This window comes from Ptiloglossa arizonensis, chromosome 9, assembly GCF_051014685.1.
Source record: "Ptiloglossa arizonensis isolate GNS036 chromosome 9, iyPtiAriz1_principal, whole genome shotgun sequence".
NCBI classification, from domain to species: Eukaryota; Metazoa; Arthropoda; class Insecta; order Hymenoptera; family Colletidae; genus Ptiloglossa; species Ptiloglossa arizonensis.
This window is the reverse complement of record NC_135056.1, coordinates 20,214,386-20,237,329: the sequence shown is the minus strand read 5'-3', so window position 1 is coordinate 20,237,329 and position 22,944 is coordinate 20,214,386. Positions and strand designations below refer to the sequence as shown.

Sequence of the window (22,944 nt, the reverse complement as noted above, 5' to 3'; positions counted from 1 at the left end):
TAATTTACACAATACGCGTAGAAGTTGCATTTTTTACTCAAAAGCGCAAAAATTCAATCAATTGGTTTATTAAATAGGAAAATCGTCGCGATGAACACTTTTGAATCGATTATCGATATGTATAGCCTTAATTTCGACGTATTGAAGTTTTTTTTAAATTATAACGGAAGGCTAGAATGCAGGGAAGTTAAATTATGCGGATTTTGTTTAATTTTACATTTATTCGAAAGATGATACATACAAAAGTTTGTATATAAATATTTATTTATTTTATCGCACGGTAGGGAATTTCATTCAAATGGAATTACTTATCCATATTATCGGTAAAATATTCTTGTTGCGCCATCTATTGATGAAAGTTAGAACAATTCCTCGACAAACTTGAGCGTTTCTCCGCCAGGTGTTTTTTAACCTTAAGTGTAGTTTAACCCTTTCTCCAATAGATGGCAACTCACATCAGTGCCGTGTGACATATGTGTGTCACTGAGCGTTCAGACATATATGCCGGCATACAAAGTATAATTTCGATATGTAGAGAAATATTCATTTATTTTATCGCACGGTTACTTCGATTGGCTATGTTCGATTTAACGAATATTTTAAGAAATTGATGGCTTTCAAGCCGTTATTTATACCAGGACATTGTTAATATTTGTTTAGACTATGGTCTTACGACGATTGTTGATAATTATGATAAATAAACATCAAGATATTGCGAAATCGGCGAAGGCGAACGGTTTTAGTGAATGTTTGTTCATTTCCGCGATTAATATTAACATTTAAACATGATCCCAATATTAATCGAACAATGTGCCTCTTATTTATGCAATAGAAATGATTAAGTAACTTATGAATTGATTTTGATCGAGATTCAAAGTAAGAACTTGTTTCGAAAAATTTTAAAGCACAGAACGTAATAATTGTTTATTTAGTGCTATAATTTAACTTTTATTTAATTCTCATAATTTACACAATACGCATAGAACTTTCATTTTTCTCTTAAATGCACTGAAATTCAATTAATCGCTTTTCTAGATAGAAAAATCGTGATTAACTCTTGTGAATCGATAATGAATATAGTATGTCTAGCCTGGACAATGTCGGTTGAATCTCAATGACGACAATTCCATCGTGAACGAAGAATACTTCAATGAATTGATATTTTAAGCCATTCTTTATACTGGGACAATCCAGTGAACTCACACCACCTTACGTGTACTCACGTGAACCCATGTGATCAGCTGTGACCACCAATGGCCTCACCTGAGCTCACGCCACCTCACACGACCACCACTGACCTCTAGTGTCCCCTCACGTGACCCCCAGTGACCTCAAGTGACCCCCAGTGACCTCCAGTGACCCCCAGTGACCTCCAGTGACCCCTCACGTGACCCCCAGTGACCTCCAGTGACCCCACACGTGACCCCCAGTGACCCCTCACATGAGGTCATTGGGGGTTACTTGAGGTCACTTGATGTCACTGGGGGTCACGTGGGGGTTCACTGGAGGTCACTGGGAGTCACGTGAGGGGTCACTGGAGGTCACGTGAGTACACGTGCGGTGGCGTGAGTTTACTGGATTGTCCCAGTATTAAGAATGGCTTAAAATATCATTTCGTTGAAGTATTCTTCGTTCGCGATCGAAGAATACGGTGTGAGCGATGTGAACGCAACACTAAAAATGCGCTCAGTCGTTCGAATTTATTATACAGCAACGTCAACGGTATCTTTTATTTTTCGAATAAACGATAATTTCTTTAAAGTGAAATTTCCATGCCCGTTCGATAAAAATAATCGTCGATCGGAACAAAAGCATCATTCTCGATTGCATTCGATCCGTCGTCGTTGGTGCCTCATTCACGCGGCACCAACATCCTACGATACGGCCTTCCCTAAAACTACCATTAAACTATGAAAGTAATTCCGTATGTCTACTCATTGGAAAAGAGTCTGCGTTACAATGCCACTTCTGTGACACCATGAACGAACGATTTCGTTTCAACTGCGCGTACGTTCTCGTTCTGTTGACGCTGCTTCGCTCGTTCGTCAACTGCAGTTCGGAATTCGTCAAAGACACCTCCAGGTACCGAACGATCCTCTGAGTCTTCTTTCGATGCAACTGCAGCGCATTTCTCGTCTTTTTTTCGCACTCGATCCTCCTTGCCCAAACAAAATCCGCAAAAGAAAAACAATGCTCGATAATTACGTTCTCGCGGATCGTTCTTTATCCGTTTTATCCCTGTCTCGAATCGCGTCGAGTCGAGAATTAGAGTAGAATATCCCGTTGCTCCGAATTCTCGTTGTCTCGTTACAGCGAAGTTCGAGTTTTGGTGTTCATTCGCACGTTTCGTAGTTCCCAAATCACCATGACTCTCTCGTCGTTTCCCTTTCAGTAACGATTTCGTCGAGTTGCGACGCGACAAAGTGGACCCGTCCATCGAGCAAATATTTCGTGGACCGAACGAGAAGAGGATCTCCGTAGCCGAAGGTAAATTGAACCCCGATACGGAGAACAACGAGAACTCGGCTCGATCGGAGCTGGTCGAGAAACGCGTTCGAACGAAACGGGAGAACGCCGCCAAGAGGAGCAACCCGAAGACCAACGACGCCACGAAACCCGAAATAAAGCGTTCCGTGACCAAGAAGACCGGGAAAACGTCCGAGAGGATCGATCGTTCCCCTCGAGAGATGCCGAAACTCGGCGAGAAGGAGTCCCTCGATTACGAGGCGGCCGCCGATCGTGACAAGTCCGAGTACTTGGACGAGATCGACGACGAATCGGTGGCAAGTGCCGGGAACAAAATCTCCGCTTACAGAGGCGAGGAGGATTCCGACAAGTTCATCGACCAGGACGATAGATCGAGTCTGTACGATGACTTCGAGACGAAGGACGTCGCAAAGAGGGGAATCTTCGGTGCAGAGGACTACGAGGAGGAGGTGGACGACGATTCCATCGGAGCTGTCGAGGAGACTGCGGCGTTGGACGAGCGAGAATCGTTGGACGCGGAGGCTGGCAAGAAGAAACTGCACGGTGACGTGCGAGTGAAGAGGGAACACGAGACCGCCAAAGTTCTCGAGAACGCGGAGACCTCGAGCAAAGAGGGTAGCAACGCGAAGAGATCGAGCGTCTCGGCAAAGGACACCGAGGTGGTCCTAAAGGACACCAAGTCCGAGAAGGAGGTTCCAGTGGTCGAGGATCGGGCGAAGCAAAAGGATACAGACGAGCAATCGGACCAGTCGAAGAGGAACACGGTCGAGCAGCCGGAGAACGAGGCGTCCAAGGTGAACATCGATTCGAAGCAGTCTCTGAACGATCGAGCGGAGCTCGAAACTCGCGAGAATCCAAAGTCGTTAACGGCGGAGGTAACCGGTGACAAGAAAACGCAAGAAGAGGGCCTGTCGAGCGACAAGCAACCTGCCAACGATCCCTCGAGTCTCGAAGGACCCTCCAAGCTGGACGAAACGAAGATAGCCGAAGTTTCGAATCCGGAGGCAACGAAGATCGAGGCTCTGCCAGCGAGCTCGGCGGAGGCTCGAGTCTTCGACGATTCCGGGAAACCGGACACCTCGGTTAACTCCGAAATTGCCTCCAACGAGCAACCGGATGGGGATTACGCGAAACGTGTGGAGGAACAGATCCAACGGAAAATAGACTCGATAAAGGAAGAGATAAAGCGCGAGATCGCGGAGAATGAACGCATCAAGAGCATCGAGGAGAACAACGCCAAGTTCGACGAGCTGCGCGATCGTGACGAGGAGGAGGAGGACGAGTCGGCGATCGAGGCCGAACGGCCCGAGAAGAGAGAGAACACGGCCAAGAGATCTCCACGGAATCCGAGCAAACCTCGGATGCGGAACGAGGCCGAGAAACGATCGATCAAGCGGAACAAGAGACAGAACGTTGTCCCGGGCAACGCTCGGACGAAAATTCGTAGCGCTGTCGAGGCGAGCTCGAACATTGAGAAAAGATTGCCCGTAGGTGCGTTTAAAAAACGTTCGGAGCAGCCCGCTTCCGCGAAGAAACGCGAGTTACCGCACCAGGTCTACCTGGTGAGGAACGATCGCGACACGAGGAAGAAAGGACGGAGGAGATCTTCGAGAAACTCTCAGAATCCGGAGGATCAGAGCTCCTACAAACAGAACCTGCCCGCCGATGTCGCCTGGGATTTGAAGTCGCGCGGTGACCTCGGCGACGGCAAGGTAAAAGACTGAAGGCGGTGTCTGCGCGAGATACAACGTTAAATGTCGCAATCGATCCACCAGCGGTCGGTGTCGGCATCGAGGACCACCAAGGACGAGAAGACGAGACCGGAACGGGGCTTAGCGTTGGACAGGAGGTCCGGTTCCGTGGCTACGTTGACTGGTAGCGGCGACGAGCTCGGTCCTTTGGCGAACGAGTACGGGGACGCGTTCGGTGCCCTTCACGGAGAGCCTGGCCTGGCTCTCGCCCGATTCAAGAGAATCAAACGGGTCCTAAGACCCCAAGCGTCCTCCGACACCTAGGAGGAACGGTTTCCTCGAAAATTTTCGAATCGGTGCTATACGTCCCGCGAATAGAAGAACAGGATTTTCGGGTTGTAGACGCAAACGCACCACCGTCCACGTGCTCCCCATCGATTCTTCCAGCTGTACGGGGAAACGGGTGGTGTTACTCGGATAGATTATAGTTAGCTGTAAAGCGATCGAGAGCGTTGCGAGGCCGACTCTCCCGGTACTCGAGACGCGAGTCATCGATGATATTTGCGTTTCGGTAGGCGATCGGGATGCCCTTCGACGATCTTCTCTCCTGGATTTCTACGCTCGAGAGACACCTGGAACACACCGCCTCTTCTGTAGCTTTGTAAACAAAACACGACGAAATGAACACGATGTACAAACTAGAACGATAAGGTATATGATCGGTGACAATAAAATTGAAAACTTTCCCGAACGCACCGAGCGTGTTGTACGCGCGCGACGATCCTTGCTCCGTTTGTTTCTCGCGAATTCATCCCGACGATAAATCGACGTCGATCCTCCCCTGTCGTCCCCGTGGATGAACGATCGCGCTGAAAGAAGAGAAAGAAGACGGACGGATGGTAACCAGGGGAAATTATACAGAGACGCATTCGTAGACGTTCAAGATTTAATAACAAAGATACGATTAAACACGAAGAAGACACATAGATCGTTAACCCTCTTTTTTGTGCGCTTACATTATCGGGAGGGGGTGGGGGGGTGGGGTGGGGTTGAGAGACTTTGACGTTTGTCCTCGACACAGCCGAGCCCCGCCGTCCCCTAATTTGTATATCATCCATCTCTTCTTATGCACCGTTCTACTTTACAACAATATGAAACAATTATTTACACATCGACGGGCAGAAGGGCCACGGTGTCGTGCGAGAAATGCCGAAGGTGTGACGTTTTTTTTCTTAATCCTTTCGTTCTTTTATTTCGGTAGGTGCGTCGCGTCGACGTCCGCTGTGTACGTACGTGTGTGTTTGTATGTGTATGTACGCGTGTGTTCCGGTGTGAACGCAGAGTTTCCAGCTACCGGCGGACAAGTCGATCGAGATCGAAATCTCGCCACGAGGGAACGTACGTCTACGCCGCGAGATTTCGATCTCCGGTTCAGCTCGCTACCGCGAGCGGTTTTCGAGCTCGTCGTGCCAGCTCCAAGATACGCGGTTCTCGTTCGTTTCCCCGTTGTTGTTCGCGACGAGAGTCCAGAATCTCGCGTCGCGATCTCCGATCGGTGAACGCAACTACCGAGAAGGTTTTTCGCGCGTACCGAGGGAACCTCTTTCGTCGCGTCTCCGATCGCGGGACCGATTTCTATGCGCGGACGCTGACGATGGGTCCGCGAATTGGTCGTTGATTGGGTGAATCGGTACGAACATCGATCCGACGAGAAACTTCGTTGGTGCAACGTTCGAGGACCGATCCTCGACGAAGAATCGTCGAGCACCGATTCGTTTCGCTCGCGATACGTTCGTTCGTTCTCGTCTTCGGATCGTTCTCGCGAAACGAATTCCACGGTTAGCCAGCCGTACATCGATCTTCGTCCCACCGTTGATTTTCGCGTTATTTTTTCCTGTCGTTTTCTCCTCTCGATGTACCAGAACTCGAAAAGAGGTACATCCGTTTCGTATCGGGCCGATCTACGGCTAGCTTCGAGAACGAATAATCGACGTATCTATCCGTGTCGTACATCGTATCTGTTCGTTTTGTACGAATCTTAAATGGAAAGTTCGTCGCGGAGGCGAAAGTATCACGTAGACGCTGATCGTAGACGAGACGAGACGAGACGACGCGAGCTGCGACTAAAAGTGAAAACGTATCGTACGGCGGCGCGGTGGATTCACGGCGGATACTCTGCTTGATACTTAGCGTAATGTCGATAGACACTTTCTTTTTATTTAAAAAAATCGATGTCTGAGAAATGGTGTTCACAATAATATGGTACAACAACGTAACGGCATTACAGACTTAATATTTAGATCTATATATATGTATATATGCATATATACGCATATACGTATGCAGGTACGCGTACGTGCATTTGTATATGTATATGTACGCGTAAATATTTATAATAATGTAGGTAATTTCTTTACCACGATAACATGGCTATATACAAATATTACAATGTCTCGTTTCTTCCTTCGTTCTTCCCTGAACTCTCGCGTGTTCGAATGCTAGAATCGATCGTGGTCGAGACGAGCAGCATTTCCATCCAACCTTCGCCTTTTTCGTTTCCCTTTACTTATGGCTGCTCTTACCTTCGGATCGCGCGTCGCGGCTAGAATATTCGTGTACCGACGAATACGCGCGTTGGATTCGTACGCGGATCGCGACGCGCGCGTGCGGTACCGAGTTTTCCTTGACGAGTACGATGGACAGATCGATTCCTTCAAGCCACTCTCTTTCTCTCGACGCGGAAAGAGCCTGTGTACGTGCGTGCATGAGAGAGAGGGAGAGCAAGGAAGAGTGCGTTTATGGCTTACTTTACGCATCTGTGTACGCGTGTATGTATGTATGTATGTATGTACGTATGCATGTACGTATGTATGTACGTATGTATGTACGTATGTATGTACGTTCGCTTGTATGTACGCGCGCGTGTGTGTATGTATATGTTTGTATGTAGTTCGTGTACGCATATCGAGAGAAGAGAAGAAAAAACCGTGGATGAGAGAGAGAATGTCTCGAATCTTGTGCAACATCGTGGTTACGAACGAAAATGATTCTCGACATCGCTAAGTGCTACTTTTACGCTTACGCTCGAAAACGGTTGATTCGCCGATAATGCTTTGGTCGTTTGTCGATCTCGTCGAAATCGGGAATTCGTGCCTCGATCGGAGACTCGGTACTTTCGACTCGCGTTCGACGCACCACGGGGAATCGGAATGTCGTTGTCGCGAATCGTATCGGGTTTCGATTCGTCTTCGAAGTTCCTCTCGATCCAGAAGCAATCTTTCCACAGACCCCAGGTACGTGTACGCGTTTCGCCGCGCGACATTTCCCGATCACGAGGAGATCTCGCTGTACATAATTTCCACGTCTCTCCGTGCAATCGACGAGGACGCGACACCGACAAACTCGATCCCGTTCCTCCGCGACCGTCGATTTCACGCTCGCGGGTGTGTGTCGGTAGCTCGCTTCCACTCGCGATAATACTCGCGCATCTTCGATCGCACCGAATCGTCCCGCTCCAGCGTTTACCGGTGAAGCGACAACGACGTTTCGCTCGCCGCTCGCGAATCTTTAAGTACTAGAAGATTTACAAAAGAGAGAATTAGTCACGAACGGGACAACGGGTGATCCTCTATGACAAAAATTGACGTCGCCAGCTCGGGTCTGGGTACCGTTCGCGCGTTACGACGATCGACCGACGACGAACGCGCGAACGTGATCGTTTTTATATTGCACGTTTACGCGAAGAACCCGACGCAACGATCTTACAATCTAGAGGTCGACGAACATATCTACGCGCTTTGGCACTGTCTCGCGCGCGACGAGACTTTTGCGTAGGGGTTTCGAACGAATCGGAGGGAAGAGAGTTCGATCTAACGCGACAACTTCTCGAGCCTCTTCTTCCTTTTCTTGTGCTTCTCTTTTGTCGATCGTTCACCGTGGACGAGATCTCGAACACTATACCGGGAAGCATCGTTGTGGTCGCTCGCAAGTAACCGACCTTTCCTACCATCCCGGTGATAACCCTCTCACAGACCATGATGGTTCTAAATAGATATCTCGCGATTAATACATCCAACGTTTAAACGAATCGATCCAAGTATTCGCGGCACTATCTTTCGGTTAGCGTTTTCAACGAAACGTGCTCGACTCTGTACAAGATTCGTAGTCGCGATACATAGGTTTAGAGACGCGGTGAGAAACGGTGGAAGGTGAGAATATCGAGCGTCCACAAAGCTGTTCTCGGGTATAGCGTGGCTCGTTCTCTTCGCATCGTCGCTGAACTTATCTTTCCAGTCAGGGAAACGTCTTCTACGAACGCGGGCTACTTCGTTAAACTCGTAACGATTATTAGACTTTTCTTTGCAACGTTAACGCGTAAACCATTCTCCTCGTCGTCCGGTCAAAATTTTCGGTACAAATACGTCGAGATAATTTCTAGGCGATACTTGTAGCGTATTCGCGGAATAAAATTCAACAATTACGGAACGAAAAGGATCGGTCGTTCGAACCGAGAAAACTCTATCCCAGCTCGTCGACGAATCCTTCTCTTCCGACTCTCGTAACGCATAATGGCTGCCGCCTACGCATTCGGTAATAATTTCAAGGAATAACGCATCCCCTCCAATCAGGGGCCACGCGAGCTTCCTAACGGCGAAGAAGTAATTACCGTGCAATTGGTGAAGCTACGGAAAAATCGAGGTAGATTTCCAGCAAAAACGGTAAATTTTACCATCGAGAAACAATTACACCTAGCCCGTTCAAATCTCGAAGAGAAACGAAGAAAGAGGTACGACGCGCGACGAAGACTATCCGAATTCCGTGCGGATTATTTTTACGCGTTCCCGTAAGCGTTCTATTTACACAGGGGACAAATTGACGTGTTTTCGCAACTTTTACGGGTACTCGGGCAACCCTATCCATCGATCGAGATCGAAAAGCAAATAGTAAAAAGTAACGCGACGAAGGATCCACGCAGTGTCGAGCTCGCGATTCATTTTTTCACGAAACAACGTCGATCGTGCAGGAGCCACGCGAAAACAAGGTAAGGCATAAAATTTGAGAAACTCTCGGCAACGAGAGCGCAACCATAGAAAATTTCATTCGTTTGAAACTCTGTTTGAAAACTTTCGACAGCCGTGTCCTGCTCGAGAGCGTTCCCTTTTCGGCCGTAACGTAGTCGAATGTCACCGATTATGCGAGCATTTTAGAATCGTTTTTACGCGTACCGATCAACGAGACCGCTCACGAATCGTACACGAGATGTTTCAGATCTACGAGTAGAAATTTCGTTCACTTTCTTTGAAATTCTGACCGTTACCTCGTTCAAACGTTCTGTAGCTGTACGAAACTCGTTCGAAGTTCCGAAAAATTTCTTCCAGTTTCTATCGATACAATATTATTCTTATTATAATTTGGTTCAAGGGGGCACGAGCGTACTCTAGTTTGCCAATTCCACGCTGGTGCCCAACCTACATTTTCTTTGTACCGTTAGACATTTTTCATCGCGAAAACAAATCGTCGTTGAGCGTTTTTAAATTTTCAAACAGCTTTAGAGCGTGAGTGGAACTCGTCTCGAATGGATAAATAGTCAAAGGCGGGGCTGAATAAATTAGCCTCTCGAGGCCACCGAGGCGGCTCTCGTGCAAAACTGTGAGCGGTAAAAGTAATCTCGAATCGTTTCTACCCGTAGTCGTGAAACATCTTGCATACTTCTCTTTCAGTGCATCCGTGAACGGCCGCGAAACATCGCAGCAACGATAGCTACGCAATTAAAGTCTTATTCTTTTCCTCGTTCGACGTAACAAATCTCCGGGAACCGGTTGGAATAAAACTCTATCGGTATAAAAGATTTCGATAAGTCGGACAACTCGAATAACTCGTTAGCACCTTCGAATGCACCGCGTAGCTCGAGTTCTCTCGTTGCGTAGAAACGTGTGATTTTTTTCCTTTTCGTATTTGTTTTTTGTTTTTTTCTTTTCTTTTTTCGGTCACGACTACTACGCTTAAGAATTACGAGTGCAGAATGGCGTTCGAAAAAGATCGATTATCGCTACCCTACGTACACTGTATACAGATATAAGCGTCATTTTTCTTCTCGTTTCACCCTTAAACGTTATACTTTAACCGAGTTACTCTAACATGGGGCGCGTAAGCGCGCGCGCCCGCGCGATTAACTATTCGACGTGTATACAAAGTACAGCACATTACTTTCAAAAAACAATTGACGACCGCAGTGGGTACACGCGCGAAGGTACGCCGAGTGTTCGCGTTTTGTTACATTTTCGTTTCATCCGTTGAACGACGCCGACGAAATCGAACTTTGACTGCTGGCCGTTCCACGGGTAAAAGTGATCGCGGTGACGAATTTCAATGTTAAACGGTCAAAGTTGACCCTTTCGCTGATTCGACAAGTTTTCGAGATTCTCGCGGATATCGCGAAACAATCTTCACAACGAAAGGGCCCGTCGTCTCGACATCGCGAAGAACATCGTGGATTTGGTTTCGATTTCGTAAACGAAAACGTTCGCGAAACGTTCGGTGCGTCCCGTCGAACGATTCGACGCGCGGAATTCGATGACCGAATGCGTAATGGTTTTTCCGTTTTTTTTTTTCTTCCAGCAACGAGAACAAAAGGTCCCGACGTACGCGTACGATGCGCGCTCGAGCGAAAGCACGCGACGAAGAAAAGGGCAAAGAGTGCGGCTCGAAATGCTCGATTAATTCTCGGCAACGGGTTACCGTCGAAAGGTGTCTCCCTCCTCTCTCGTGTTTCTGTCTTTACTCAACGTTTCTCGTGCTCCTATTTCCTCCCCTATTTTAAGTATACACCCCGTCGACTCGCTCGACGAGGAGCACAACGACCAACTCGCTCGGTAATTTTCTTCTAACGTTAATTTCACCTAAACGGTAGATTTTTTTTTTTTTTACCTTACTAGGATCGTATATGACAAAAGCATGTATAAATCAGTAGACATTTTGTTTTGTGCTTCTTAGAGATCATACATGATACAATGTACAAAGTAGTATAAAATAAAAAAAGGGTTAATAAAGATTTGTATTACATAATCCTCAATTAAGGGTTTATCACGAACGGGACGCGTCGGTTTCGTCGGTCGTTCGGACGAATCTTCAACGGAAATGCTCGCGATCGTTTTCGCTCTATACGATGTCGATCGTTGAACCGATTCTCGTAGATATTTAACGAGGGAGAGGGACAGAGAGAGGAGGAGGAGGAGGAGGAGGAGAAGGTGTGCGGTAGTGGCGATGTTAGGGTCGAAGAACGATCCAAGATCTCGATGGTATCGCGTCGTAAGGGACGATCCACGTTGTGGGTGCATCGAGCGACCGAACGAACACGACTCGGTCCCATTTGTCGAAGTGTCCCAAGAATAAATCGCGACACCAGGACAGATAAGAATTTGTATTCCTACGTAATATAGTCAGCGCGTAATCGCAAATGAGTAAAGTGTCTCGCCTTAAAGTCGATCTAGCCTAAAATGGGCTTCGGCACTGGGATCGGATATGACCATCGTCGGGTCGGTGAGCATTTGTAGACCGTCCACGTCAATGGGGTCGAGGCCCTGTCTGAGAGCGTCGTCCGATGGAAAGAGATCCGGATCGAAGTCGCTCATTATCGCTGTCCCGAGGTCTTTCACGAACTCTGGGTTCGTTAGGTCATCCGCGCCGGAAAAGTCTGCGAAAAAGAATCATTGAGAACTCCCTCGATTCTCGCGAACCTGTTGCGTTGTCACCGAAAGGTTTGCCCATTTCGATCGGTAAAATTCGAAAGTAACAGCGTGGTTTGCGACGTCTACGATTCTGTTTGAAAATTTGGTGTTTCGAGCTCGAGTGGTTCTTCGACCGTACGTGGTCCCTGCGCGACCATCGGGGAAACCAAAGATCTTACCTCGGCAACTGGTACACCGCATAACGCGTCAATGCACCTCGATAACATCGCTAAAGATACGATCGTCGATCGAACGCCAAGAGGAGGACCCTAAATCGATATTTTTTTAACCAAGCGTTACCGTAGCATCGTAGCAACACCTGTTGGGACGCGAGTTTGAATTTTACGTGAACCCACCAGTGAGGATGATCGTTGGGGTGTTCGGTGTCTGTGGCGTGAGTTGCTGGGTGGTGGTGGTGGCGGTCGACGTCGTCGTAGACTGATACGCCATTTGTGGACTCGTGCTGAAATAACCTGCATCCCCGCTGCCCAATTCACCTCCGACATTTATCACGTCGTTCTGCAAGGGAAATTCGGGCGAATGAACCGCCCCGGTATTATTTCACTAAATATATCTCCAAGGTAATTGCGTACGGAACGTCGTTATTTTACGAAACTCGGGGCACAGTTACGTCGATGGAAAAAGAAAAAAAAAAAACAAAAAGCTTCAACGCATCGACCGTTTGCATTAAAGGGTGACTTCGTTATATTCCAGAATTTCTCGTTTCGAAGACAACGTTTCTCCGTTTCTCCTTCGACTATCCTCCTCCCATGCTACAAAAGGAAGTACAATTACACCGTTCGGTGACTCCGTTAAATCGGACGATATTAAATTCGGCGAATCTCCGTGCACCGGTGTACGGGTACGGAACTTGAACCCTTGACTCGATTACTTTGCGCAACCGGTAGAAATCGACCGCGTACTCCATCGCGAGACCCTCGTAAACGCTTCGAGGTTCGTTTACCTTTGGTGTTTCAAAGGGAGATCGTAAATTCGCTAAATGTTGCGTCGCTGTTGAAACGATTAGAGCGGATCGTGTTTCTCGATCGCGAGATTCGTTTCGAACCGCGAAAATTTGATAACGCGGAAGACGAACGAATTCGAGGGATTACTCACCTGCGTGTAAGTCGTTGTGTGGTTCGGTGAACCGATGTACGATTCGATCGTGTTGGTCGCCACAGGTGTGTCCATCTGAAGCGAAAAAAGAACGGGAATGAAGTGGCGCGAATGGTTGTTTCGTTCGAGGAGCGACGTAAATGCGCATGGTCTGCGGTTGAACAAGAGGAATCGGAAGGAACGTAAGATAAGCATCAGGAACGGATGATTCGGTTCTTGATCTCGCGTTGATCGCATCGCGTCGATTACCCGTTTTGGCGCACGAGCGATGCCACGCGAGGTCGTGATCGAAGACGTAGGGTCGAAGGGTGCGGCGGAGGACGGAAGAAGGAAACGCGCGGGAGGTCGAGGAAAACGAAGAAGGAACGGAGACGGAGAAACAAAGGGTGGATTCGCATCGAACCGTGAGCGCTTTTATTCGCCGTGTTTTCCCTCGAGGATAGACGTTCGGGAGTTCTCTATTGGGTGGTTACCGTTTTACCTCTTCCTCGTGGCCATTTTTGTCGTAACGACTTTATTCGGTTTAAACTCGAACGGAACATAAAGGAAACAAACCAATACGTCCCGCGTTAAGTAGGCTGTTCTTGCTGGCGAAAAGTTGCTTAGCCTCGTCGCTCCGTGCGTACATATTTTCATCGACTGCTACCCCCGGGGACTGTTTACCGCGATCGATACACGCAAACCTATCGCGAGGCAAAAAAATCGAACGGTTCTCGTCGAGATAATGAAACGGTCGGCTTCGATGCCGCGTCAGATCGGATACGTTAGAGGCGGCGGAAGCTTCGTAGTGTCGAGGGGGTGAGAGAAGAGTAATGAGTTTGATATAGTTTGCTAAGGGCGTTGTTTCACCTCTATCTGCGTGGTCCAGGTGCAACCAAGTTCCATGAGCTGCTGCGCGAATTTCGGCCAATCCTGACGGATGCGGGTAACAGATAAACATCAAGGCTTAACATTTCAGTGTATCGCAGAACGAGACACATCGGGGGTCTCGAGTGGCCGCGCGGAAACTTACGAGAACGTTCCGATCGAACGTGTGCGCTGTGTTTTCTATTTTTTTTTTCTTTTTTTTTTCTACTTTCTGTTCTCGTTATTAAACAAGCACGCGTTCGAAAAACACAAAACTGCTGCTTGCTCCGCTATGCTTCGATCGATCGGCGACGGAGCGCGATGGAAAATTAATTAGAATCCAACAACGACGAGCGCAACGAAAGACAATAAGTATCCGCTACGAAAGAAATTTGCAAACGCATGCAAGTGAACGGTGAACGAGGTGAAGAGTAAAAAAAAACAAAAAAAAAAAGAAAAAGAAGTAGAAGAAGAAAAAAAGAGAAAATATAGTCGATTCAAGCACGAAAACGTTTTCTTCGTCGCGTGGCTCTCGCAACGCCGACGAAATCCCTGACTCGGCGATCATGGTCGCGGTCAGGTGTTTTCGAGCGAGTATTCTATTAATCGCTCGTCGATACGTCGCGTCGGTAAATGGCTAACGATGCGCGAGAACGATGCACGCGACCACGATACAAGCTGCGACGACTCATGGATCGTCGACTCGCATAATTTTCGACGTTTTTGAACGACGGAATGCTCGCCGACCATAAACGCGCCAACACCGAGAGATAGCGACGGAATAATTCATGCTAACCCGCGAGCGCCCGCGCGCACGCGCGGAATAATTCATGTAGCCGTCGTTCCGGTCACCGATGGACGAAGGTGAAAAAGGAAAATGCACGAAATCCATGAGCCGCGAGGGAAACCCCGCGATGTATCGTGGCCGGTTTGCCGGCGTGTGAGAAAGAAATCAAACATCGAGCGCAGGTAGCGTGCGAGAAGGAAATCGATCGAACGTTATGGGAAAATCGTTCGCGGTGGCCGGGCAAACCTCGTCGTGAACCAAACGCGGTTCAACATCCACAGAAGGATGTACCGACGGATGTATCGAGAAGGACGTTGCCTTTCAGACGTCTGACTCGTTGTAGTCTATCTATACGCTCGTACGAGATGCGAAACTTGAAAGTGATGTCTCCCGAGTATCGCAGAGTCACGGTACTGTTCGAGCGCGAGAAGAAAATCGATCGAACGTTATGAGAAAATCGTTCGCGGTGGCCGGGCAAACCTCGTCGTGAACCAAACGCGGTTCAACATCCAAAGAAGGATGTACCGACGGATGTATCGAGAAGGACGTTGCCTTTAGGGCGTCTGACTCGTTGTATTCCACCTACATGCTCGTACGAAATGCGAAAAGTGTATCTCCCGAGTATCGTAGAGCCACGGTACTGTCCGCGTCCGAGAAGATGACCTCTGGGAGAATTATCGAATACGTAAAATTACAAAAAAATTCCTCGACCCCAGCGGAGCGTTCTTCTCGGGCGCGTAGCGTACCGGAGGATAATTATTCCCGAGAGAATAAATCGTAAACGTCGAATAACACTTGCTCGCGCGACGCTCGGTCCCCGGGAAAATCAATATCGACGATTCGTCGGGTATTGCAGCGTCCGAGTGAAACACCTCGATTTATTTATCAAGGTTTTCCATGGAATGCTGGAACTCCTCGTTCCGATACCGCGTGTCGAAGAATTTTCGAAATCGATTTCCTCGGGGCGAATTTTCGCGCGACAACGGTTTTCCTTTACGATTCGCGTCTTCCTCTCGCGTACTCGCTGTTCCTAGATGAATAATTTCGAACCGATTGAAACACGGTTTCGAGGTAGTTGCGCGTTATCGCGATCGAGATACGTTTTACGCGTGTCCGGAAATTCGCGGCCGTTTCCGAACGAAACTGGTCTCGACGTCGTTGACGTTTCCGCCATTGTCGACGATCGAGCGGAGAAACCGCGCGTTTCCAGGGCCTGGCGAGCGCGAACCGTACTCGCGAGATGCATCGTCCCGCTGCAGCCAGAATGCAATTACGCGGGACGAGGGAAGGGGGCGGGTAACACGCGTCCACGCGCAGGTTCCTCTCGGTTCGTCGACTGGGAACGAGATGTACGCGGACGAGCGTCGTCGTAATTTATCGAACAAATTGAACGCAGGTGCGTCGCGAACGTTCGGAGCGCTCGAGATACGGGAAGAGTACAATTAATCGATCGATCGATCGTTCCTGGAGCTTCGTAGCCGAAACTTTGATACAGTTTCGCGGTAGATCGGCTCCCGAAGGGATGCGAGTTGTCTCTGAAACGCAACGTTGCATCTTCCACCGAGAAAAGTGCGTGCACCGAACAACACGTGCAATCTCTCCCTCTCTCTTTGTTAAAAAAGAAGACGATACTCGGATCTCGTGAACCGTTACGACGTATTCCGGAGCCCGGCGAGCCGAACGATTCTGCCCAATCGTGTTCGTGGATTCCTTTACGTTCGTGAATGGGAAGCGAAGCGTCGTCGGCTGTCAATCGGGCCGGGAAAAATCGAACGCATCGTTGGATCGCTGCCAAAGTACCGGGCGAGCGTGTCACGGGCGTGTTTAGCGATACCGGAAACGGACGTTTCACTGACCATCGTGAACTGCTCGAAATCCTGTTGAAGGGCCGCCGCCTGCGCCTGGTTCAGGAAGTAACTGTTCTGATCGATCCCGTCCGACGTCAGATTCGGTGGACCCGGATGCCCCGTGGGACTAGGTGGCGCCGACGGGTTGTTGCTGTAGCTCAAGGGACTTCCCTGCAACCGACAAAAAGCATCCTCCCTTTAACGACCGCGCGACTCGTTCAGTTTTCGTCGTTCGTTCGTTCGTTTTTTCTCATTTTCGTCGAGCTGGAGAATCAAGTTTCCGGTTATCGAGACAATGACATCGATCCGCGCGTAGAAATCCCGTTACCGAGCTCTACCGACACCGGTTTAACCTTTAACGGAAAGGTACGCGTCGCGAGACACCGCGCGACGACTGGTTCTGGTGGAAATCGAGGATAGAGATTGTATCACGTGGACAACGCGGTAAACGCCGACGAAAGCAATCCTGTCCGGCCGAGATAGACGAACGTGGATGCACGTATCTATACGGAGAAGTTAAACGCGATTTCGCTGCTCACCTGAACCGTCAGACTGGGCGACGACTGCGGTGACGGCCTGTTCACCTGCTGGGAGGACCTGTACGAGCCCAGGGAGTTCACTTGCTGTTGCTGCTGCGGTTGATGCGTCTGCGAGGATTTCTGCGGGGAAAAAAACGGATACGTTTGAAACGATAACGAAAGTGGAACTTTCGGGGAGAAAGAACTCGCCGGTAAAACGATTCGTTCGCGATCACGCGACGACTCCGCGTCACCGTCGCGTTACCTTCTTCCCGTGCACGCGATCGAGAAACCGATTAGCCTCGTTCGAATCGCATACTCCGACACCGGGAAGTTCGCGTTCTCCCCTGGAACTGGACCCAGTGAGCCACGACGCCGCGAAAAATTCAACGGAAGACGTTTCACGGGATCCGTCTTCTTACCGTCGCTTCGACGAGAATCGACGATGTCGAGCTCGCGGCGCGTGCATGTTTTCGAAACGGTCGAGTAAGCGAAACACAACGGTTGCATACTAACTGGACTTTGCGGTGGCACCGGACTGTGCGGTTGCTGATAAATGTAATGGCCAACTGGACTGTGGGACGTCGCCGGCGGTGGCGGCGGCGGTCCCGGTTGTTGCGAATAGCTCTGAAGATCCTGTTGCGAAGTACTTGTGCTGTTTTCCAGCGCCACACCCTGTTTCACAGCCATCGCTATTAACGATCGGTCGCCGGCTTTTATTCGTTCGCGTAGCCAGCCCGAATGGTTTACTAGCCGCAGCGAGGTCGCAGCGATCGATCTCTACGTCGATACCGAACATTCAAAGTCACGGAAGCGGTTTACCACGATCGCGACGGGCGTGCAACCCGCGCTCGTTCCGTGTCGCGATACCAAACGAGAGAGAAACCGGAAGCGCGAACGTCGGAGGCGTACTCGGTTCGCGTTCCTTTATTTGTTTACCGAACGCGTTGACCGAGCGAAAATAATTCACCTGCGCGCGTCGAAGTCCGTCACAATATCGTCCGCCATTTTTCCGATGCTTCGACGCGACGCGACGCGTCGCGCCGCGGCGGGTAGTCCACCGGTTTCCCCGGAATTTTGCCGCGAACGCGAACCACTCCCCCGAGTCTTTTTCTCCAGCGAAAAATTAACTTCCGAGCGTACCAATGGCTCGACCAATGGGAAACTTCGCTTCTCCGGGAACCCTCGCGAACGCAAACAAGATTCAAAGATAACGGATTCATTTAGCGAGGAAAGTTTCTCCCAGCGATGCGGCTACTTCCAACCGTTCCGGCGATATAACCCGTCCACCCACCGGCTCTGCCCGAGGAACAGCCGGACCGTGGAAACGAGTTCGAAACTGGACGACAAACATTTTCCATTTACGTTTGCGCGAACTTTCAAACGATTCTCCCTACCCTCGCGACGCTCGCGGCGGATCCGTCTCTTTTCGATTCTTCGCGCGATCCAAAGACCACGTAACACGCACTTTCCGCGCCCAAGACGTGGTAAACCGTGACTTCCACTCGGACGTGTACACTAAACTATCAACGTGTTCCACAAGCTCGATACTCTAACGTAATAAGCGAGACGGTATCGGAGGGGGGTGTATACGAAAGAAAAATGGAACATCGTGATCAAAGGGGCCGTGTCTCGGGTGTAGTCGCGCGATCGAAAGAATGGTAGAAAAAGAAAAGAAAAGAAAAAATGAACAAAAAAAACTTTTCGTATCGCTACTGACCTTACACGTGTGAAGAAACCTAGAGTTAACAGGCACTGATAAATGGTTCTGCAAAATAACAAACACAAACAAACACTACAACAAAGGCAAAATAAAAATAAAACGAAATTAAAAAAAAGTGACCGCTAAGCGTACCGATACGGCCTTACCGATCAAAGGGGTGCTCCAGTCTCGAAAGCAGCATCGTATTTTCGATGAGGATATATAATGTAAAGAAACGGTTCTCGTTCGTGTTACGAAAATCATCATCGTTTCGTCTCTTTCGTTACGTCGTTAACAACGACGAAAGAGTCGTTTACTTTCCCCGTTGACCGGCACTGACCCGACAAAATTTCTCGATTTCACGATGCTATTTTTCTTTTTTCTCTCCGAACGAAACGAGCATGCATCGAACGCGTATTCCGCGGTAATACACTCGCGCGTAAGTGTAAACACGACGTTCGTGGGAAAACGACCGACGGTCGTTAAACGGGACGGTGAACAATTTCTTCTTTTTTTTTTTTTTCTTTTTTTCGCAATCGGAAAGGATCGGTGAGTATTTTTAGAGCGGCGGGCTCCGAGGATTCTCCGCGAGAGAACTTATTTACAAGATTTCGCTCTTTTTGCCGCGGCGCGTTAACGTTTTACGGCCACTATGTCGGATAAAATCGATATTCAGCTACGCTACCACTAATCCAGATAGCGATTAACAAACCATGCCCGGGATTACTCCATTGTGGAATAATAATGCCGCTGTATCGAAATGGTGCGCGAGTCGATCGGCGTGCCGCGATAATTGCGTTCGAAGTAAAACATTTTAACGGGGCCGATCCGAGCACGCTTTCGCAATCGTTCCCGGTTGCTGAAAGTCCATAACGTACGATACAAGGAATAAAACGATCGCTTCGGTCTTCGGATCGGCCTTCGCTTTATAAATCGAATCGACGAGTGGAAAAACGTTACGGGCGCAAAAATAATCGTGCCTCGAGATATATGGAGAAAAAAAACAACAGTATTTCGCGCTCGTTGAACTCGAGAAATGTTCTTCTTCGGCTCGTCGATTCGATCGTTCGACGACTCGCGTTCGTTGTTAATTAAACGACGACCGGGCATCGTTCGTCGGAAGCTCCGCGAGATTGGTCCGTACTCGGAACACACTAGTGGTTACGAAGCACAGAAAAGCACAGAATATCTCTTCTCATGCAATGCTATGTATACGTACAGCCGTCGTTCTCCGTTTCTTACGAACGAATCGATCTTATGGAGGCGAGGCATCTTTTCGTTTCGTCGCGATCACCGTGGCGACGCGAAACGATGCGCTTGGGAGAAACATTTCGAAGATCCCTCGATTCCATAACGTAATACGTCTCTAATCCGACACGAAGTAGCCGAGCGGACGTCGTTCGTTCGGAGCTCGCGATCACCGAGACGAATTTTCGACGAACTCGTCCCGCCCTTGGAAACTGGTCGGTTTGCGGTTCGGTCTCGTCGGTCCGCGGGGACTTTTTGTTTGTGTTTTTTTTTTTTTTTTCCGCTCGAGTCGAAAAATCGCACACCGGTGCGGCAAGGTCGCGTTCCCACGAGCGGTCCGACGATTCGAGCGTCACGAACGCTCCCGAGCTTTCAACGATATCGATGCACCGATAAAAAAAACAAAAACAAAACAAAAAGGAAACGCGTCGCGTCGGCTACTTCGCTGGTGCAGCAACATTCTCTAACAATGCATTAACCCAACACTAGTACCGGGATCGCAAGGATATTTACTTGGGCGCTGGTCGGATTGTGATCCTGTGAAAAGGATAGCCTACCAGCTTGAGCCAAGCTGGTCGGCGACAGGTTTGTGGGACTGCTCGTTTGAGGGCTCTGGAATATACCAGCAGTACGACCATTTCAAAAGTAGATTCCCGCTTCCAAGTCAGAGTATCTACCTAAGCTTTTGTACGCTACGCGTAACGCAACGCTGACCGATATACCTGTACGTACGAACAGCGCTGGAGAGAGAGTTACGGGAAATCGGGGATGGAACGGGGCTGTTGGAGGAGAGGAGAGAAAAAAAAAAAGTGGTCGGCCGAAGAAGACGCGTAAAAAGAGAACGCGCCCGCGCTGGAAATAGGACGCACGCCGTTCGCGATTTTACTCTCGATATCGACACGTGCGCGAACCAGCGAGCGAGCGCGATTCCGTCGACGGTGCATTTTGTCACGCGTGTCGCGAAAGGTTTCGTGCCACCGATAACGATCGTTCGCCGAACGAGGCGTAAACACCGATTCGAGAACGAGAGCTTTCGTACGCGACCAGATCTACCGTCTGTTTCTTTCTCCTTACGGAGTACCGCCGACTTAACCGATACAGAATTAATCGGTATCTATGCTCGTTCTCTCGGAGAAACATCCGAGTCTCGAGAAAAGGAAAAACTGGACGATCGCTTAGAGAACGACCGTGGACGTTACATCGAATCGATCGAGCTCGGCCAGGACCACATCATCGCGAGAAGAATTACCCGACGAGTGTCAAGGACAGGAATTTCCTCTCGAGGGCGCGTCGAGGCGGAAGAAGTAAAGAAAAAGAAAAAAAAAAAAAACAGAAAGAAACGCGACCGTTGAAAAGACGAAGATACGTTGTTCGCGAACTCGCAACCTCGTAGGAATGCGTAGAAAAGGTCGAGAAGAATTAGAAACTCGAAGAGCACGCGACACGATCGGCCGGAACTTACGTTGCTGAACGGTGTACTGCTCGAATGCTCCTCCTGGTCCAACGGGGTGTGAAGAGGCGACGGGTAGTGGACGTTGCTCAGATCGGGTAACGATCCTGTGTTGTTGCCTATGGGAATTTGTTGTCCCGGTGGCTGGGAGCTCGGGTATATGCTGCAAGACGAACGAGTGATTCGGATGAGAGATCGATGGGAATCGTTTACGAAAAAATTATGGAATTGAAACGTCGTCGTGGCGGAGGCGTCGTACGACGTTCCACCGCGTCGTAAAACTCTCCTTCGACGAGCGATAAATAAACGGAACGTCGAAGCGAAAAGGGTCGTTCTCCAGGCGGCGTTGAAATTTTTAAGGACAGAACCGAACGACGTTATTCAAAATCGCGCAATCTCCATGCGCGTGCAGCGTTAACGCGCGCGATATAATACACCGCGGATACAATGAAACCACCGTACAATAGCCGCGACGCATAAATAATGCATACAGCCGGCGCGTAACAATAGACTCCGCGATACCATTAAGAGGAAACCGTTCTACGAGATTCGTAAAATTGCGGCCCGCGAGCATTATCCTCGGGCGGTAGGGACAAGGATATCGAGGAGAGAAAAGGGACTCACTTGATCCCGGGCACTCTGGGCACCTCGCAGGACGATCTTGGCCGTTCGATGAATCCGTGGTGCAGGTCTCTGTTGTCGCTCCCAGATTCGCTCATGTTGTGTTGATCTGCGCAATCGATACACCGTGTTAACAACCGTAAAGGGAGCGTGTTCGATTTTGGAGAAAAATATTACAGATACGCGTCGCGTCGAATCGCGTTCTCGAAGGCAACGTTTCGACGAAATCGCGAACTTCACGTGTTTCGATTTCGTCCCGACAGCTCTCTCCAGCACCCACACTCGCGAACGCAATTTACCTCGATAGCGATGGACTGTCGTGCATATTTTCAAGGCAGCGCCGCGGTCCGATTTCACGGTGGCAACGCAACACCCGTGTAATGCTACTTGCTAACGTTACTACGGGTATAACGTTTCATTTCTGATCCCCTCGTGTCGGCGGTCGGTGCCAGATTAAGAGGGAATCATCGAAGGCGCGTAGAACCGAGCGACCGGAATCGGAAAACCTGCCCCGCGCGGCCAACGACCCTGGCACTCGCGATTCGCCCGATTAGGAAGCTTCCGCAGGAAACTTTCGACACCTTCGGAAATCCTGCCACGATTTTCCACGATGCGGTACGACCGCAAACACCGAATCCCTACCGATTACCGTACACCAACGCTACGATTCCACGCGAGAAGCCGTTCAACTTCGTAAACGACAAAACAGATACCGTTCGACTTCGTACCGCGCTTTCGACTACAAAGCGTACACACACGATCAATTCCCCGCTAAGTATCGCTCGTTCCGGCCGTGAACCGTTCCGGAAACGATCTTCGATCGACGATCGGTTCGCGTACAACCTCCACCGGTGTGTTCCGCGACGAGAACGGTGAACAAATTTCGTGTTTCGTTATTTCCGAA

At 49.3% G+C, this 22,944-nt stretch overlaps 3 protein-coding genes across 10 annotated transcripts in view; 2 read left to right on the top strand and 1 right to left on the bottom strand.

The window, feature by feature from the left end:
* The first annotated feature begins 1,474 nt into the window (after positions 1 to 1,474).
* Positions 1,475 to 4,223, top strand: LOC143151665 (uncharacterized). The gene is made up of 3 exons (XM_076321015.1): positions 1,475 to 1,545; positions 1,813 to 2,082; positions 2,393 to 4,223. Exons 1-3 carry the CDS (start codon positions 1,475 to 1,477, stop codon positions 4,209 to 4,211), a joined length of 2,160 nt encoding a protein of 719 aa, XP_076177130.1. The 3' UTR covers positions 4,212 to 4,223.
* The window catches only part of Crtc (CREB-regulated transcription coactivator), a 52,918-nt gene continuing 33,267 nt past the window's right edge, over positions 3,294 to 22,944 (bottom strand). For 2 of the 8 annotated variants that reach the window (XM_076319463.1, XM_076319471.1), the window contains 10 exons: positions 22,044 to 22,149; positions 21,432 to 21,582; positions 18,740 to 18,787; positions 17,536 to 17,694; positions 17,041 to 17,160; positions 16,511 to 16,672; positions 13,871 to 13,933; positions 13,022 to 13,096; positions 12,262 to 12,424; positions 3,294 to 5,047 (listed from right to left, as the gene is read on the bottom strand). In XM_076319463.1, coding sequence (XP_076175578.1) covers positions 4,794 to 5,047; positions 12,262 to 12,424; positions 13,022 to 13,096; positions 13,871 to 13,933; positions 16,511 to 16,672; positions 17,041 to 17,160; positions 17,536 to 17,694; positions 18,740 to 18,787; positions 21,432 to 21,582; positions 22,044 to 22,149 — 1,301 coding nt within the window. In that variant the 3' untranslated portion in view covers positions 3,294 to 4,793. Of the gene's footprint in view, positions 5,048 to 9,534; positions 11,872 to 12,261; positions 12,425 to 13,021; positions 13,097 to 13,870; positions 13,934 to 16,510; positions 16,673 to 17,040; positions 17,161 to 17,535; positions 17,695 to 18,739; positions 18,788 to 21,431; positions 21,583 to 22,043; positions 22,150 to 22,944 lie in introns of those variants that run through there. The other 6 variants (XM_076319469.1, XM_076319464.1, XM_076319465.1 and 3 more) reach the window with 6 other exon arrangements.
* LOC143151664 (uncharacterized) lies at positions 4,242 to 4,603 on the top strand. Its single transcript, XM_076321014.1, has one exon. The coding sequence runs from the start codon at positions 4,242 to 4,244 to the stop codon at positions 4,500 to 4,502; it is 261 nt and encodes an 86-aa protein (XP_076177129.1). The 3' UTR covers positions 4,503 to 4,603.